Source organism: Brassica napus, chromosome A4 (genome assembly GCF_020379485.1).
Source record: "Brassica napus cultivar Da-Ae chromosome A4, Da-Ae, whole genome shotgun sequence".
NCBI lineage: Eukaryota > Viridiplantae > Streptophyta > Magnoliopsida > Brassicales > Brassicaceae > Brassica > Brassica napus.
Window position 1 is genome coordinate 13,168,944 of NC_063437.1, and position 12,715 is coordinate 13,181,658.

Sequence of the window (12,715 nt, forward strand, 5' to 3'; positions counted from 1 at the left end):
CATTGTCATAGTCCAAGAAGCTGTTCACTCTATGAGAAGAAAGAAAGGGCGAAAGGGTTGGATGATCCTTAAACTGGATCTGGAGAAAGCGTATGATAGACTGCGCTGGGATTTCCTAGAGAACACACTAAGGGCAGCTGGTCTATCAGCAGACTGGGTTGGGAGAATAATGGAATGCGTTGCTGGTCCAGAAATGAGTATTCTGTGGAATGGTGAGAAATCAGAATCATTTAAGCCATCGAGAGGGCTTCGACAAGGAGATCCCCTGTCACCGTATCTCTTCGTACTATGTATGGAGAGGCTCTGCCATCTGATAGATGAAGCAGTAGTGGAGAAGAAGTGGAAGCCTATTAGCCTGTCGAGAGGAGGGCCGAAACTCTCACATATTTGTTTTGCAGATGATTTAATTCTGTTTGCGGAAGCATCTGTGGTGCAAGTACGAGTGATAAGAAGAGTGTTGGAAACGTTTTGTAGAGCTTCTGGGCAGAAAGTGAGTCTCCCAAAGTCCAAAATATTTTTCTCTAGCAATGTCTCGAGAGAAAGAGGAGAACACATTAGTCGGGAGAGTGGCATTGCGTCGACAAGGGAGCTGGGGAAGTATTTGAGAATGCCGATCTTACAAAAGAGAATAAATAAGGATACTTTTGAGGAGGTCCTGGAGAAAGTGGCTTCAAGACTATCAGGCTGGAAAAAACAAACTCTAAGCCTCGCAGGAAGGGTTACTCTAACTAAGGCGGTCTTATCATCAATACCGGTACATCAGATGAGCACAATCTGTCTGCCAGCCAGTACTCTTGATAAGCTAGATAGTCTGTCAAGAAGTTTTGTGTGGGGAAGTGGTCAGCATCTGGTCTCCTGGGATAAAATTTGCAAGCCCAAAGCTGATGGGGGGCTTGGGATCAGAGTGTCGAGAGACATGAACAAGGCATTGATTGCCAAAGTAGGATGGCGCCTGTTACATGATGACAAGAGTCTATGGGCCAGAGTTTTGAGAGGCAAGTACGTAGTAGGTGACATTCAGGATCCAACGTGGAGAGTGGTGGGGAAGACTGCCTCGTCTACTTGGAGAAGCGTGGTACTGGGGATCAGGGAAGTAGTGGTGAAGGGGCATGTTTGGGTTATTGGTAATGGAAGGAGAATCAAATTTTGGACTGACAGGTGGTTGTCGGGTCAAGTACTTTCAGAGGCCGCGATCATCGATCTTCCAGAGGGTTTTGAGAATATAACTGTGAGAGAGTTATGGGTGGATGGTGGGGGATGGGACCTTACCAGAATTGCCCCCTTTATCAGCGAGGAGACAAGGCAGGAGCTCGCGGCAGTGGTGGTCGACACTATTACAGGAGCGCAGGACCGGTTGGGTTGGAGAGAGACACCGAATGGAGAATTCTCAGTGAGAACTGCGTACAATTTGATCACACGAGATGATGCTCCACGGCCACAAATGGGAAGCTTCTTTAAAAGAATGTGGCGTGTGGTGGCGCCTGAGAGAGTAAAAATGTTCCTCTGGCTTGTTGGAAATCAGGCAATAATGACGAACGCAGAGCGATTTCGACGTCATCTAAGTGGAACGGATGTTTGCCAGATTTGCAAAGGAGGAATCGAAACCATCTTGCACGTGCTTAGAGACTGTCCTGCGATGTCAGGAATTTGGGACTGTCTCGTCCCGACTAGGAAGAGACAAGCCTTCTTTTCAATGTCATTGTTTGAGTGGTTTTATCTGAATCTAAGTGATACGCAAGAGGGTAGTGGAGTTCCCTGGTCTACGACGTTCTCTTTAGCTGTTTGGTGGGGGTGGAAATGGAGATGTGGAAATGTGTTTGGTGATAACCAACTTTGGAAAAATAGAGTTAAGTTCTTACGGAACTTGGCGACAGAAGTGATGGCAGCAAAGGATGCGGAGAGCAGGAAGTGGGACAGAGGTGATCGAACTGAAATCATGATAGGTTGGACGCCACCCCGTGTGGGATGGATGAAGCTGAATACGGATGGGGCCTCTCATGGTAACCCGGGACTGGCAACTGCAGGGGGTGTTTTGAGAAATGGTGACGGTGAGTGGTGTGGTGGATTCGTACTTAACATAGGGAGGTGCTCTGCTCCTTTGGCAGAGCTGTGGGGCGTTTACTATGGACTTGTCATTGCATGGGAGAAAGGTATTAGTAGGCTGGAGGTGGAGGTGGATTCTAAGATGGTGGTGGAGTTCCTTACAATGGGAATTGGTGAGACTCACCCGCTGTCTTTCCTGGTACGGCTGTGCCATGGCTTTTTAACAAGGGACTGGTTAGTCCGAATTCTTCACGTGTATAGGGAAGCAAATCACTTGGCTGATGGTTTGACTCACCTTGCTTTTTCTTTTCCGTTTGGGTTTCATAGATTAGATACTGCACCTTTGGATGTTTTTAGTCTTTTGAGAGAAGATGTGGATGGACCTCTACGGCCTCGACAAGTTCGTTTGTAGTCTGAAGTTTTTTATTAAATAAATACTGGGAGTCCTTTTCTCCCAGTTTCCTACCAAAAAAAAAAGAATTCAAGATGCTAGTTTTGCTAACACCATCTCCAACCCATCCAGTAAAATCTACTTTATCTTACCTCTATTTTTTCTCCTAAAATAGATATTGTTATTTTTTCCTCTTGTATGGATGTCCAACATAGGTTCAAAAGCATGTTCTTGATGGTTCTATATATGTATCTTTGTCTGTGGTTAAAGAATAAAAACAACTAATTCTTTTTTTATCTCGATTCACAATACTCTATAATAGAAGAAAAAATAGAGAAATTATCTCGATTCACAATACTTTATTATAGAATTCTGCTTTGGTCACTGGAAATCAGATTTAAGTTTAAACAAAGAGTCACAAGTTAAATTAGATTGTTCATATTTTGCTACAACCAAAAGCTTCACAAGATAAGTAGAGAAAGTACAAAAGGGCTTTTTGTGCAGAGAGAGAGATAGAGATTTCAGGATCTTAACCACAATTCATCATCTGAGAGATTTAGAAAAGAAAAAATTAGATTTCCGGTTATGTATACAAGACTTGATGAGAGGATGTGTCAGTGCTAATGCTTTTAATCTAAACGTGAAAATCTTTTGGCCAAACACTGTTCTGCTTTCCAGATTACAAGAATTGTTCCCTCCCTATCTCACAAACTGATAAAACACATCAAAACGCATAAAGAAAACACTATATAGCAGCAAATCTCAACCCACATCTCTCACTTCCATTTTCCAGAAGCACACGACCCATCTCTACGATGCAGCAGCCTCTTCCGAGTCACATCCAAAAAGTTTTCTGCCCTCCGTTTTCCCCCCATCACGTCTCTGACTCTTCAGCTTCTTCATCTTCAACTACAGTCGGAAGCGTGCCTTCTCTGCTGAAACTAGGGTTTAGGAACTTTGCCACAAAAGCCCATAACTTATAAACATCTTCAAAGTTCGTCAAAAAGCTAAGAGATGCTGTCACAACCTCAAATCTCACATACCCTCCTCCTCCTCCTCCTCCTCGCTTACCACCAGCTTCTCTCTGCAGATGCAAAGAGCTATCTCCCCCGCGATGATGATTTCTCGGGACATCCATCATCCGTATGTGACTCAAGATCCCAATACCAAGACACACACCTTCTCTCTCAGCAAGTTTTAAAACAACCTCTGGACTCACAAACCCTTTGCTCTTGTCTTTCACGTTGAAAGCAACCGCTGCTCCTCTCTCGTACTTTATCTTTGGCCCATATATCTGCACAAGACTGCCTGTTTCAGGCATCTTGAGTTGCAGCAAAGAGATCACAAGCCAGTTTATAAGGAACCTGAGTCTAGTTGTGGTTTTACTAAGACCTAACATATTCACATGATCGATATGGCTGCAAACAATCTCTGGCTCCCTTCTCTCCCAATCATCCTCGTTCTGGTTTTCACCATCGCTTTCTTCGTTATACACACTTGCTAGAGAAGCTTCACCTTGGTCCAGACTATGACTCACACGGTCTATGTTAAACGAAACTCTTGTTCCTCTGCTTGGCTGTTCATCTTCAAGCCTCCCTCTTCTTCCCAGTAACCTAAACTCTCCTTCAGTCTCTCGTCTAATAGCATTCTCCTTCATATCAGAGCAGATCTTGGAGCTTGACCCATTTGTTCCAAACCCACATTGCTCTTCTTCCTGTATCTCTTGCGTCAGGAGACTACTCGAGTTCCTCAGGTTCCGTGACGGCGTTGAAACCGACATAACCGCAGCATCAAACGAGAGGACATCTTTACCATCATACATAGGACTCTTTGCCACTGGTCTAGGCGACTGCCGTTTGCTTGTAAACCAGAACGGCGGCAACGGAGAGGCGATTTTATGATGGTTTAAAGGGTCAGAGCCAAGCGGACTATGCCCCAAATCGATCCAAAACGAGTTGTCTGACGACTCATCTTCACTAAAAGCTGGACTCTTCATCAACCCTCCAACCGAAACGCTCTCATTCTCTTCAAAAATGGTGCTGCTAGTCCCATCTCCATCGTCTAAAAGCTCTGTCTCAAACACATCTCTCACTTGCGCTGAAGTGTATGCGCCGGAGAAAGCCGGCATCTGAGCTCCTTTACGAGAAGCTTCCATAGTGGCAGCACCAGGTTTATAACCATCTTCGAGACCAACCAAACCGTCCAAACCATCTATTGAATCACTGAGATATAACGGATACTGAGGTGTGATCTTAACTATGCCTGAACCTGTTTTACCAGACTGGCTCTGGAGGTTTCCCATCACTGACTTCTTAATCAACAGACAACCAAACCCTGTAGGATCATGACCAAACACTTTATAGAAAGAAGTGATGATAAACTCCGGTCGAAACAAGGATAACCCGAGGGAATCCATATCTTTAGGACCTAAAGAGCCAGCATCAAGCAGCACATGCCAGTTGTTCTGCTGAGCAAGAGCCATCCACTGGTAAGAGTACTTAGAGCCAGTGACTCTAGACTGCGCAGGGAACACAAACAACCCAACCGCAGAGTCCTTCTTCTTCCTCTTCTTATGAGACAAACGCTTCTTCAAATCAGTCGAGCAGAGCTTCAACGTCGGCCATTTAAACCACGCGTTGTAAGCCTTAGCTCCCTTCTCTCTAGCGGTCTGAGCCATCCAGTTCACAGACTGGCTCTCGTGATCAAACATCGTCAGAAGCCTCTTGTTGGTATGAAAGGGGTAAGACTCAGCGAGCAGCCTAAACGCTGAGCCTCTACTAACGGTGAAGACAAGACCGTACTCACTCTCAGGGATGTTGAGGTAATCCATTATCCTACTCTTGAGATCGTGTTCAACAGTTCCACTCTCGGCTCCACCATAAAGCGCGTGGTTACTCAAATTAGCTGTGATCTCAGAGAGACTAAACGTGCAAGAGTCCCAATAATGAAGAGTCTGGAGATAAGAGAACAAACCGAACCCGCAGTAGTCAAGACATACCTTGGAGTTGGAATCCGACAAGTGAGAATACTCGTCAGATCTCAACTGATCGACTTTCTCAGACGTCTCGTACTTGGGGTACATTGTGAGGAACTTGCTGAAAGCTTCGAGGAGCTGAGGGATGTCGTCTTCTGATTGGAAGTCACGCTCAGCGGCTAGGGCCGTCGCGCGGAGGAACTCGCGCTGAGCGTGGAGTCTGGCTAGGGATCTAGACCGGCCCAAGCTCTCGTCTTCTTGGTCGATGTCTTGAGATTTGTGGAGGGAACCGTTCTCGGAGGCGTCCTCGAGAGCTTCCCTGAGCTTGTCTTCGTAGAGCTTTCGAAGCATGGAGGAGGAGGAGGAGGAGGAGTCATGTCTCCTCCTGCTCTTGCTCTTGTCTAAGATGAGAGCAGCGCAGTGGTGGATTTGCTTCCACAGAGGGAAATGCATAATCTTTTCTGGAGATTTAGCTGCAAAAGGAGGAAAGACCCATAAGAATTGAACAGATCAAGAAGGTGAGTGAGACCTCTCTAAAGACGGAGACTTTCAGTGAACCCAGAAGATAAAGATTCAAAATTTAAATGATTTTGGGGGTTTAATCAAACGAATTTCACGGAGTGGAATCCAAGAAACCCTAGGAACAGAACAGAACAGAACAGAAGGGAACGAAGAAGAAGATCTTTTTTTTGTTTTTGTTTTTGTTTTTGTTTGTGTGTTTGGAAGATTAGATAATAAATGCAAAGCTGAGTCCTTTCACCACCAATCTCTCGTTTCATTTACTACTCTCTCTCTTTCTACTCAGTGGGCTTTCTCTCTCTCTCTCTAGCCTTTCTTTTTTACAGGTCCGGTCAAAAAGGCATTGACTTTTATTTTACACAAAAGCAGAGAGAGAATAGTGGTGGCTCCTCCTCCTCCTGCGTTTAGGGTTTTCAGCTTATTTCAATTTCTGTAATCATTATTTACTCTTTTTAATTAAAGAATCTTCTAAGCTCATTTTAATGCATTTATGACAGACTGTAATGTTATATACAAATACAACTCTATTTATTATTACTAAATTGTTTATTGAAGCAAAAGTAAATAAACACAAGATTTGTATTTTTCTGTTATTAAAAACATATTTTTGTCGTATATTGTGCCCTGAATAACGTATGAATTAGTCAACTCTGGCAGTAACGAAAAAATGTGATTCGCTTGAATATAAAGAAATAAAAACTACTGTCCACATTTTAGGATTATTCGATCTGTTGATATATTTGAAAATCTTTTTAAACCTTATGGTATTTTGTGGCCAATTTAAGAAAGTAAAAAGGGCTTTGAGTAGATATGTTTAACAGACAATATATATATATGCGTATTAAATATGTTAGGTTGCGAACTGTGGGAAGATTCTTGCTCTTAGACTCCACATTTAAGGAAAAGATTTGCCAGAATATTTATTCAAATTAGATTAAAAAGAATTCTACATGACATATTGACAATTAAAAACTTTATCAACAATTTTCATATACTTTGTTTTATCTATACTATTAAAAGGTAAGGAGTCTTAAAAAATCTACTTAAACAAGGTTGTTAAACCTATTCACTAGAAAATTAATATGTCTTATTTTATACTTACATTAATTAATCAAAACTATCAGTATTATTAATAGGGAACAACCCAACTGCCTATCATCATTATATCACCAATATATTTGCATCTAACATAGCCTTTTACACATTAATATTTTGAATACATTATTATTCACTTCATTAAGCGAAGAAAAAGTCAAAACAAATAATAATATGCAATGTACATATTTTCAACCTTATATAAATAACCAAACAGAAAAAATCAAAATGCTACTGGTCGTGATTAAATTAGTGGGTATGTTATCCATGTATTTTTTTAAAATCTATGTATGAACTTACAAAATATATTCAAGGTATTATGTATATTTTCAATACAAACTAAATCCCTATAAAATGAACCATATAATATATACTTAACTCTCACCATTTTCATGTATTTTCTTGAATCTATGTATTTTTTCAAATACATATTTTCTAGAGATTTTTATCATATTTTCAGTATAAATCAAACCCTATACCCTAAACTATATTTCCATAAAATTCTAAACCATATATCCTAAACTTTATTTCATATATTTTTAAACTATAATCTCATTTCATATACATTTACTTTATATGACAAATCAAATAGTTTATTTAGTTTTATGTATTGTTATAAAACATGAGAAGTTAATCAATTTCTTAAAAAAGTGTTATCAGATATTTCCGGGATTTTATAAGGACAAATCAAATAGTTTATTTAGTTTTATGCATTACCAAAGAATACGAGAAGTTTAATGATTTTTAAAAAAAAGTGTTATCAGGTTTTTATGGGTTTTACCAGAGGGTAATCGGTGTCGGTTCATATGTTAATTAACAATTTTTTTTTATTTATCTGATTTTTAATTAACATTTTTTCTTTAAATCTGAATTTTGTGGAAACATATCAGTTGGTAAGAACCTTTGATAGAATGCTACATGAAAAACATAAGTCAGTCCATATTATATACATCAAGGGTTTATCGGTTCAACTGTAGATCTGGATCAGATATAAAACACTCGATATATTTCAATTTGTCTGTTTATTATATGTGTACCCCCAATAAAAAGAGTTAAATAATTTGTAAAAACATAATGCTTTCTTCGCACCATTTAAATGTAGATACACTATCAATCCCCAACAGTCGGCTTCGGTTCGGGTATTTGGGTTTTTAGTGTTTTGGTTCTAGAAATTTAGGAGCCATTCATGTATTTACAAAATTTGGTTTGGTTTAATTCTGTTGGGTTATTGAGGTTTTGGTTCGGTTTGGTAATAAACTTAGGAACCGACTAATATCCCAAAAAATGTGGATCCAATTCAGTTCTGCTTCAGTTCTGTTTTTTCAGGTAATTTCTGATTTATAGATAAAATATTGGATCATTTGGGGTTTTCAGTTTAAATATCAGATAATTCAGTTTTTTCGAATAATTCAATTTTTCGTGTAAGTTGGTTTGTAAATAGTAGTTTGAGGATATTTGGTTATTTGGAAACTACATAACATTATTAATTTTAGGTATATACTTTGTATTTAAAAATTCATGTACCTATTTGGTTTTCAGTTCAGTTTTAGATTTTTGGCTCCATAGATATAGGATATGATTATTTATTTATGAAATGCATTTCAATTCTGATTTCGTGTATTCGAGTTTGATGTGGTTTGGTTCACGGTTCCATATAAATGTGCCTAGACCTATACACTATTTTATATAGAAATTAATTTAAAATATTTTTTTAATTTTGAAAATAAACCCGCGCTTTTAAGCGCGGGTCAAAATCTAGTGTTTTGTTATGTTTGTTATATTTTTTATTTTTGTTGTCATCGTGTTTTGTTTTATTAATTTAGTTATTCTAGCATGGATTTAACTCACATTTCTTATTTTCCTGAAAAAAGTACATCACATAATATTTTATATATTCTATTTTATGGATAGGCAAATAAACCAAATCTGAATATCCAGACCAAACTTGACCTAGTGAAAATAAATCCAAACCAAACTGAATATGACACAAATACCTAATGAATCTTGTTCTACGATATTTCGGATTATGAGTTTTATCCGAACCGAATCATAATTCAAATATATCTGGAAAAACTTGAAAAATTGAAAGTCTCAAAAGAAAGTCATACCAAATTCGAACCCAATCTTAAAAGTACATAAAATATTCTAAAATATTATTGAGTGCCTAAATTAAATATCTAATACATGAATAATTAACTTAAATATTAAGTTTAATATATATTTTGATTTTCGATAAAAAAAATTAAAGCTTTTATGTTTTGAAATTTGCATTTCAAGTTTAGGTATTTATAAGCTTGGTTCTGTCCAAGAGCTTGTGGTAAAGTGGTAAAGAGAATGGCTTGGGATGTAAACACATTTCAAATTAGATCCACCTGCCATGCGAAACTAAGTCACATGTTACTTGGACACCTACATAGATATGGGCATTTGCTTTCGGCCCATTTGAATACCCGACGAGAGGATCTATATCTATGAACTGCACCTCTCCTTGTGGATTAGTCTAGGTTCTTAGGCTTGGGATACCCAGATTAAAAAAAAAAACTTGATTCTGAAATTTAAACATTGTTGCTTTGTTTTGAAGTTTAACTAATGTTTCTTAATTTTATAATGTTGTTATTTGATAGTTTTAACTTGTTTATGTTTTTCTCCTCTTAACTTCTTTATGTTTTATAGAGTTGTTTATGCTTCTGAATCATTTCACCAAACTTTTGTTGGTGAAATTGTTTAAACTTGCCATGTTTGTGAACTAAAGTGTGTACTTTTGAATCACAAACAAGGATTTGGGTAAGTGGAATCTGATAGAACCAAGACCAATTTAAAATGAATTCAACTAGGTTTATGATGTGTGTTACTACTATATCAGAATCATTAGAAACAAAAGAGGTTAATATTGTAAAGGAGCTTGAACAAGCAACCAAAACACATAACATAGAGTCAGAGAGACGCTTGTTCAAAAAAAAAAGAGAGAGTCAGAGAGTCATAACAGAGAGGGGAACAAAAGAGGGTTAAGTTATGAAGAGGAGCAACACTAAAAAAAATGACAGAGGGGGGAAATGTGAGCGAGAATGAGAGATAGCTTTCTATCTAAAGGCCACTTTGGCTCCTTCGACGCTGCCTTAGTCGTGCACCAATACTATCTGGATTAGGTTCCTCAAGAGCCGCTTTCCTCTTGCTTCGAGTAATCACAGAGCTGCCAATGCTCTCTGAATTGGGTTCGAGAGATGCTCTCCTCTCACTTCTCCTTACACCAGTCTTTGCCTCCTCGCTGAGAACCTCAATATTTTCATGAGCTTTTAGATGATCACTAATGACCTGAAGATCATCCGCCGAAGGCAAGCAGAAGCTCAGTGACCTTTTAGCTGAACTCGGATTCTCGTCTTTTGTGTTTTCATCTTCCTCTTTCTTCAAGGAATCACCATTTTGACTTTTCATAATCTGAAGCTCCGGTACCTCATTAGGGAGATCATCATCATCAGCAATGTCCGGAAGTTGTTTTGCTTCTTGAAACGAGAGTGATCTCTTTGCAGAAGCTTGATTCGGGGTGGCCTCATCACTCTGCGCCCGTTTGGTTTGAATCAGATAATGCGCCACAGACTTGTAGCCGAGTTTAGCTATCTAGAAACAATACCAAGAAACAAATCTTGAGTCTATTCAAAAGTAACATAAACACAAGATAAAGAGCAAATGAGTGATATATAAAAAGAATAACGCACCCTTCTATAAATCGGACCAGTTGGAACCCATCCTTTATGATTCCGGCACAAACTGCAGTTGCAAATCCCGCGACAAACAGGGCAAACCCACTCTGGATTGTCAAGAGCTTCAAGCACATGTTCCCCATATCTATTCATCAACAGAACAAAACACATTCAACACCAACAAGAAAAAAGACTACATTGCTAGTGATCTTACACAAATGTGTGTTTGAGAAAGAAAAAAAGGAGAGTAGTCACCTCATGAACAAACAATCACCACAGAATTGTCCTTGGACCAAGTCGCATACACTGCACTGTGTCCGATGACCGAGCGTTTTCTGCCTGTAAAACAAACACACACACACTGAACCGTTAAGCAATTTTGTGAGTTTGGCCAAACTGGATTCAAATTTCTGTGTAAAGAGGGACTAAAACACACACATAGAAGCATTAAGCAACTTGGTTTCAAAGAGTTGAAAAAAAAAACAAGTTCGTTTCAAAAAACACACACTAAAAGCATTAAATCAACTTCCTTAGTACTTACTTGTCTTCAGCTTAGATTCAGATCTGTTTAACGAGGTTCTAAACACACACTGAAGCATTGAGCAAGTTTGTTTTAACAGATGCGAAACCAAGTTCTCTCTTATGACAGAAAAGGAAACACTAAGAGAAGAGTAAACCTGCACTGGTGACAAGTTTTGCCCTTGAAGGGATCATAAATCCTCTTTCCATCCTTGCCATAGCCATCAACAAAGCAAGTCCAGCTTCGTTCTGTGTTCCCAAGCAGCTTCTCATGCACCTCTGTGTAAACCTCCACCCTTGGGCCTTCAAAAATCAACAAGCTCTCTCCTTTAGACTTTTTACCCTTCACATTGTCTCTCTCGTTGTAGGTAACAGGAGTTGTGTTCTCCAACCTGAGAAGAATTACAAAAAGAATAAATCAAAACCCCTAATTTCAACTGAAAAATCCCAACTTTCTCCAGCAAAACCCTAATTTTTCAATCGGAGAGCGAGAGGAAGAAGGAGATTATACCGGGAAGATCGACGGGAAGGAGCGGTGGGAGGAGTCGATTTCGGAGCCGGGTTGGAGTTACCGAACGGTCTTTTACCGGGTCGGGTCTCGGATTGGAGTTTTCTCGCGAGATTCAAGATGCCGAGGTTCTGCATGCGCTGAAGATTCTCTTTGATCCTCTCTTCTCGGCATTGCTCGTAGAGAGAGGCCTTTGGGTTTCCTAGGATCTCTGGTGGATTATTAGGGTTTGATTTGGGCTTTGAAGCTTCCATTGCTGTTCTCATGGCGAGCATGATGATCACACTGCTTTTCAGATTGCACTGATCTCTCTCTCTCTCTCTCTCTCTTTGTCTTCTCGTCTCTCACTGCTGTGAAGAATTTTGTTTTTTTGTTTTTAAAGATAAGACTGCAACGGTCGGATTTTTTATTTGAAAATGGGCATGAATATGGGGAAATGTGTTGAAGTGTTTCCTTTACAATTTTGATTTGATGGGACTGCAATTTTTTTTTTAAATTGCTACTTTGTAAATACAGCTGGATAATAGGTGAAGAATATAGAAATTATTATTTTATAATAAATAAATATTTAAATGTTAAATAATAGATAAAATTACCATACCTTTTTTTTTGAGCAACAAAAATTACCATACCTACTTTCTGCAAATCACAGAAAAAAGGAACGATATCCAATTTGTAGGTAATGTCCAAATGAAAAAGTAAGTTTCAAGTTTTGAGTAAGGTTGCAAAAAAAAAACAAAAATGAGTCTCACCTTCTTGACCAGATTAACACCTAATCTTTTCTTAAACAACATTTTCTCATTTTCTGATAAAATTTCACATATATGATAAAAAAAGTGATGCATGATTGTAATTTTTAAAAGTTACTTCAATATTTGATACATAGTCTCTTTAACTCATTTTATTTACAGTTTACATTAATATATTAAAAAAATAAAACAATTTGTATTAGGTTGTAAAAAGTAATG

At 38.7% G+C, this 12,715-nt stretch overlaps 2 protein-coding genes across 2 annotated transcripts; both read right to left on the bottom strand.

The window, feature by feature from the left end:
• Positions 1-3,046: 3,046 nt before the first annotated feature.
• Positions 3,047-6,309, bottom strand: LOC106446472. The gene has a single exon (XM_013888210.3). It carries the CDS (start codon positions 5,859-5,861, stop codon positions 3,309-3,311), a length of 2,553 nt encoding a protein of 850 aa, XP_013743664.2. The 5' UTR covers positions 5,862-6,309; the 3' UTR covers positions 3,047-3,308.
• A 3,581-nt stretch (positions 6,310-9,890) lies between these two features.
• Positions 9,891-12,131, bottom strand: LOC106446473 (cell division cycle-associated protein 7). The gene is made up of 5 exons (XM_048777668.1): positions 11,751-12,131; positions 11,398-11,631; positions 10,976-11,059; positions 10,736-10,865; positions 9,891-10,637 (listed from the first exon to the last, which is right to left on the bottom strand). The coding sequence occupies exons 1-5, from the start codon at positions 12,020-12,022 to the stop codon at positions 10,107-10,109; spliced, it is 1,251 nt and encodes a 416-aa protein (XP_048633625.1). The 5' UTR covers positions 12,023-12,131; the 3' UTR covers positions 9,891-10,106.
• Between the last annotated feature and the right edge of the window lie 584 nt (positions 12,132-12,715).

Excerpts from the sequence above, each read along its gene's own strand:
- LOC106446472 (XM_013888210.3), bottom strand. The coding sequence starts at position 5,861 with ATGCATTTCCCTCTGTGGAAGCAAATCCACCACTGCGCTGCTCTCATC.
- LOC106446473 (XM_048777668.1), bottom strand. The coding sequence starts at position 12,022 with ATGCTCGCCATGAGAACAGCAATGGAAGCTTCAAAGCCCAAATCAAAC. Across the intron at positions 11,632-11,750 it reads CCTTCCCGTCGATCTTCCCG|GTTGGAGAACACAACTCCTG; the intron begins GTATAATCTCCT and ends AATTCTTCTCAG. Across the intron at positions 10,866-10,975 it reads GGTGATTGTTTGTTCATGAG|ATATGGGGAACATGTGCTTG; the intron begins GTGACTACTCTC and ends GTTGATGAATAG.